The sequence below is a fragment of the Meleagris gallopavo genome, chromosome 27 (assembly GCF_000146605.3).
Source record: "Meleagris gallopavo isolate NT-WF06-2002-E0010 breed Aviagen turkey brand Nicholas breeding stock chromosome 27, Turkey_5.1, whole genome shotgun sequence".
Classification (NCBI taxonomy): domain Eukaryota; kingdom Metazoa; phylum Chordata; class Aves; order Galliformes; family Phasianidae; genus Meleagris; species Meleagris gallopavo.
The window spans coordinates 701,282-706,517 of NC_015037.2; the positions used below are offsets into that span (position 1 = coordinate 701,282).

The following is a 5,236-nucleotide window of genomic DNA, read 5'->3' on the forward strand; positions in this document are numbered from 1 at the left end:
GGGGGGACCCCATGGAGGGGACAAGGGGAGAATCCCAAGGTGGGGGACAAGGGGGGACCTCATGGAGGAGAACAGTGGTAGACCCCATAGATGGGGACAAAGAGGGACCCCAAAATGGGGGGAAATGGGGGTACCCCATGGAGGGGGACAAGGAGGGACTGCATAGAGGGCTCAAGGGGAGGATCTCAAGATGGGGGGGCACAATGGGGGACCCCACAGAGTTGTTCTCCTCACCCAAAGCCCCCACCCCCCAGTAACACAAAATCCACCCAGCACTGCCTGCTGCGGCTTGTCGGTCCCATTCCTTTTATTTGTTGCCATGTGGGCGCTGGGGAGGGAGGTCAGGCAGAGGGGACCGCAGGGGGAGGGAGGGGGGTCGCACGCGTTAAATGGTGGCAGTGGTGGCCAGGAGCCTTAGGACACGAGGTACACCTCACCCTCAATCTTATAGGGGAAGTTCCTCCAGCCGAAGATGGGGTTGGCGTAGGGTTCACTGTAGTCGAGCATTTTCACTTCTGAGTTGCTCAGCCCCACGTCCCACATGTAGACGTCGGAGATCTCCCCCACGAAGGACTGCTGAGCATCAAAACCTCCCCCAAAGGCGTCCTGCTCCTGCCCCAGCACCACCACGGCCTCGTTGCCCACCTCGTAGCCCTTCTGCAGCCCTTTGCGGGGCCATGGGTTCTTGTTCAGCCAAAAACGCACGATGCCGGTGGGTGACTCCCAGGTGACACAGACGTGTTCTGATTCCATGTGGCTCTCGGGGACGCGGAAGGCGACGTATTTCCCCCCGACGTAGAAGCGGTACTCGGTGGGTTTGAATTTGAGGAGGACGATCTCGTTGTCCTGCTCTTTGGTGGCGTAGGAGAAGAGGCTGTAGGGCCGGGTGAGGTCGGTGTAGGAGCGCAGGCACACGGTGAAGTTGAGCAGGGGGTGCTCTGGCCGCGCCTGCACCAGCACAAGGGAATCGTTGGACTCTTCGGGGAACACGAACACTTTGTACTTCAGGTCTGGGAGAGGCGAGAAAAAAGTGAGTGTCCCTCAAAGAGGGGAACCACCAGATCTGGAAGTGAGCGCTGTTAGCCACAGGGGTGGCTTCCAGCATCTCGAGGTGCAGCCAACACGAGGGCTGGTGATCCAGGGTGATGTTGGCACGGGGTGGTGAGGAAGAAGTGGAGGAAGGAGGGCACAGCTGGGGGGACAGGTTGTTCTCTCCTTACCGTTTATCCAGAGGTTGTAGGTGGCCACGGCGGAGCCCCGGGGGCTGGTGACCTTGCAGGTGTAGATGCCCAGGTGGGTTGCATTTAAGGAGCGGAAGAGGAGGATGTCACTGGGGCCTCTCTGCAGCGGTTTGTGGATCCCTTTCTTCTCCCACACGAACTCCTTGGGGCTGTGTGGGGCTCAGTATCACCCGGGCGTGGGGTTGCCCGTGCTGTGGGGGGTGCAGGGCTGCCTTACCCGGTGTCCCCGGTGACCTTGCAGCTCAGCACCAGGCTGTGGTACATAGAGGGCACTTGGGGGGTGCTTTGGATCTGGGCGCTCAGTTTGGCTGCGGCACCTGGACGGAAGGACGGCGCTGGGGTGGGGGAGTTTCATCACCCTGCCACCCCCCCCTCACAGCCCCACGTCCCCATGTGTCCCCTTTTGCGGTGTCTGCTGTTGTGTCCCCTCAGTGCCACCACCCTGTGTGTCCCCCCATCCGTCTCCCCGCCTGCTCCCTATGGGATCCTTCACCCCTACCGCCTGGAGCAGCGAGGCTGCAGAGCCCCACGAGGAAGAAGAGAAGGTAGAACCGCGTTGTCTCCATGTCCCCACCGCAGTCAGAGTGGGCAGAGGCACCGATCCAGGGGACTTCCCAGAAGAAGGACACTGCCACCTGACTTCCTCCCTCGACTTTCCCCAGTGAGGACATTGTCCCGTGTGTCGCTGTGGGGACATCGGGTGAGCGACTTTCGTAACGTCAGGAATGGGCAGGAAGTGTGGGGACAAGCGTCCGTCCCCAGATCCATGTCACCCCCTCCCATCCCTGGCAATCGATGTGTCCCCCACACCCATCATGGGGGGCCATCCCCAAATCCACCCCACCCCTCCCATCCCCAGCGGGATCGACGTGCGCTCACTTTTGTCATTGTCACCTGGAGTTTTCACGGTTTATTTTGCTGCCGTGGAGCAGGGGAAGGACAAGGATCTCAGGACAGGGATGGGGCCAGCACTGCATGCCGTGGGGAGTCAGCAGGAGAGGGGCAACCCGGGGTTGGGGGTGTCCCCATCTCTCTGTGCATCACATCCCCACGGCTGTGCCGAGTGGGCGGAGGGGACAGTGAGGATGGAGACAGCAAAGGGGAACAGCTTGGGGGTCTCAGACCCCCAGCGCCTCACGCAGCCGTGGTTTCACCACCACATCTCCCTTGGTCTCGTAGTGGAGGTGTCCCCAGGCCAGCAGCGCCGGCGGCAGCCTCAGTGCCAGGTAAGCTGAGCGCATCTTATCTGGGGACAGCCCCGCATCCCACAGGTGGACGTCCGCCATCTCCCCCGTGAACGAATTATAGACGTCGAAGCCTCCCCCGAAGGCGTCCTGCTCCTGCCCCAGCATCACCACGGCCTCGTTGCCCACCTCGTAGCCCTTCTGCAGCCCTTTGCGTGGCCACGGGCGTCCGTTCAGCCAGAACTCGGCGATGCCGTTGCCCGACTCCCAGCTGGCACAGACGTGTTCCCATTCCCCGCGGTTCTCGGGGACGCGGAAGGTGACGTATTTCCCCCCGACGTAGAAGCGGTACTCGCCGGGTTTGGGTTTGAAGAGGAGGATTTCGTTGTCCTGAGCTTTGGTGGCGTAGGAAAAGAGGCTGTGGGGCCGGGTGAGGTCGGTGTAGGAGCGCAGGCACACGGTGAAGTTGAGCATGGGATGCTCCGGCCGTGCCTGAAGCAGCACGTATGCGTCGCTGGGGTCCTCCCGGAACACAAACACCTTTCTGTAGAGGTCTGAGAGGGACAGAAGGGATGGGGTGGGCTCTGCATCTTCCCCCGTTCCCCTGGGGGGTGGCTCAGCCGTGTGGTGTCCCCAGTGAGGGGCGTCCCCATGGAGTGATGTCCTCATCAAGTGGTGGAAGGACGTCCCCATTGAGTGACGTTCTTATGGAGAGGTGTCCCCGTGGAGTGACATCCCCACTGAGTGATGCCCCCAGTGAGGGACATCCCCACTGAGTGACCTCCCCAATGTGTGACATCCCCACTGCATGATGTCCCCATTGAGTGACGTCCCCATTGAACGACGTCCTGACCGTGTGATGGCTCCAATCAGGTTCCCACTGAGTGACATCCCTGGTGTGTGAACTCCCCATTGAGTGACATCCCCAATGAGTGATGTCCCCACCAAAACATGTCCCACTGAGCGACATCCCCACTGCGTGACACCCCCATGGAGTAACGTCCCCAGTGAATGATGTCCCCACCAAATGATGTTCCAACATGTAACATCCCCATTGAGTGATGTCCCCATGGAGTGACACCCCGGTCCCCTGATGTCCCCCAGTGTCCCCATACCTTCCTGGACCATGGCAGCAGTGACAGCGCTGAGGACAACGATCCACATCGGCGCGGTGCCCATGGTGCTGGTGCACTGCTGGGTGCGGATGCCGCAGGTTTATGGGGTGGCTGGGGTGGGAGGGGAGCTCCGTCCCCCAATCCCATCCGCTGGCACTGGTGGAGCTGTGATTTCACGGTGTCACACGGCTGCAGCACTGCATCACCACAGCACGGGGCCGTCCTGGAGCTGCGCCCGGGGCGCGTGGTGTGGGGTCGGATTTGGGGTCACCCCACCACGAGGCATCGCCTCAACCCCGACCCTTCTGTCCTCTGAGTGAGTCCTTGTGTCCTCTGATGGTGTCTGCGCACCTTCTGGGGCTTTCTGTGCCCCCTGACCCTTCTGTTCCCCTCTATTCCCCCCCCCCCAGACCCTTTGTCACCATGGGACCATCCCTAATGGGGATTTCCAAGCATTGACCAAATGCCAAGCTCGATTACTTTCCTTCCTGCTAATTAATCACAGCGCCTCATTAAGCATCTCCCCCCTTATTCGGAGCCCCAGGAGCAGTTTCTCCTGCTTCCACCCCACACCCCTATGGTAACGGGACCGGAGATGATAATGGGATGGAACGTGGTGCTTCCGGGGATGGGCATCCTCAGGAAGCACTGAGCCATCCCACACTGTGCCCCACAGCCACTGCTGTGCCAGCAAGGGGGCTCAGCCCCACAGTGCTCATGGGGGACTCCGTGGGGCAGCGGTGCCATGGGGTGAAAGTGGGGGTTCCTGTGGGGGGGGCTATGGGGTGGCAATGGGGAGCTCCGTGGGGTGGCCATGGGGTAGCTATGGACAGCACCATGGGTCAGCCATGGGGCAGCAGCGGGGTGTGAGGATGAGGGTTGTTTTGAGAAAGGAGACCCCCCCTGCCCCCCCGCCCCAGGCATTAAACCAGGCTGTGGGCATTGGGGCTGCAGAGAGATTTATTGTATAGAACCCCCCCACCGGGTGGTGGTGGGGGCAGAGTTTGTCAGGGGGGGTAAGTGCCACCTATAGGTGCTGGGGGGGAGGGGAGGGGCACTGCCACTCTTGGGGTGTTTGAAGGGCACCCGTGGGTGCTGAGCAATAGCATTTGTGGGGTTCTGGGGGAACAGCGCCACCCACAGGGAGCTTAAAGGCCAGCGGCACCCATGGGTGCCAGGAGAGCAATGGGTGCAGGGGGAGCAGTGCTGGGGAGCAATGTGACCCAGGGCCATCGGGGCCACCCATGGGGGTGTGGGACGGGGCTGTGGGTGCCCTTTTGGGGCGCTCAGCACTTTCCCCCCCCTTTGTGACCACAGAAGGCATTGAGGAGCAGCGTGAGGGGCACGAGGCAGCAGTGCAGCCCCCCCAGCGCCGCGCTCAGCCCCAGTGCAAAATCAAAGCTCTCAAAGGCACTGCAGTTGGTCGGCATCACCCCCACCTCCAACAGGAGCTCCACCACCATCGCCACCCCATGGGGAGCCCACAGCACCCAGAACAGCCACCCCACCCCGCTCCCCCTCTCACCCCGCAGCACCGCAGCCGTCAGCAGCGCAGCAGGCAGCAGCAGGAGGACGCAGCAACACACGGTGAGATGCAGCAGATGCACAACAGAGTCCACGTCCACGCTGCGATGCACGCACTGCGTGCTCGGCCCCGTCCCCGCGATGCCACCGCTCAGCGCCGCCGGCACCGCCA

General features: G+C 61.9%; 3 protein-coding genes across 4 annotated transcripts in view; all 3 read right to left on the bottom strand.

Annotated features, from left to right (window-relative positions):
• Positions 1–232: 232 nt before the first annotated feature.
• LOC100550524 (mucosal pentraxin-like) lies at positions 233–1,916 on the bottom strand. Of its 2 annotated transcripts, none has more exons than XM_010723909.3 (4): positions 1,735–1,916; positions 1,459–1,558; positions 1,221–1,390; positions 233–1,010 (listed from the first exon to the last, which is right to left on the bottom strand). In XM_010723909.3, exons 1-4 carry the CDS (start codon positions 1,910–1,912, stop codon positions 415–417), a joined length of 1,044 nt encoding a protein of 347 aa, XP_010722211.1. In that variant the 5' UTR covers positions 1,913–1,916; the 3' UTR covers positions 233–414. The 2 variants fall into 2 exon arrangements, with proteins under 2 accessions (XP_010722211.1, XP_010722212.1); XM_010723910.3 differs by having other exon boundaries at positions 238–1,010; positions 1,741–1,913.
• A 49-nt stretch (positions 1,917–1,965) lies between these two features.
• On the bottom strand, positions 1,966–5,230 carry LOC104914423 (serum amyloid P-component). The gene is made up of 2 exons (XM_010723908.3): positions 3,541–5,230; positions 1,966–2,979 (listed from the first exon to the last, which is right to left on the bottom strand). The coding sequence occupies exons 1-2, from the start codon at positions 3,602–3,604 to the stop codon at positions 2,360–2,362; spliced, it is 684 nt and encodes a 227-aa protein (XP_010722210.1). The 5' UTR covers positions 3,605–5,230; the 3' UTR covers positions 1,966–2,359.
• Positions 4,548–5,236, bottom strand: part of ACKR1 (atypical chemokine receptor 1 (Duffy blood group)) — a 1,911-nt gene continuing 1,222 nt past the window's right edge. The window contains exon 3 of the mRNA XM_019623089.2: positions 4,548–4,576. Coding sequence (XP_019478634.1) covers positions 4,548–4,576 — 29 coding nt within the window. The remainder of the gene's footprint in view (positions 4,577–5,236) is intronic.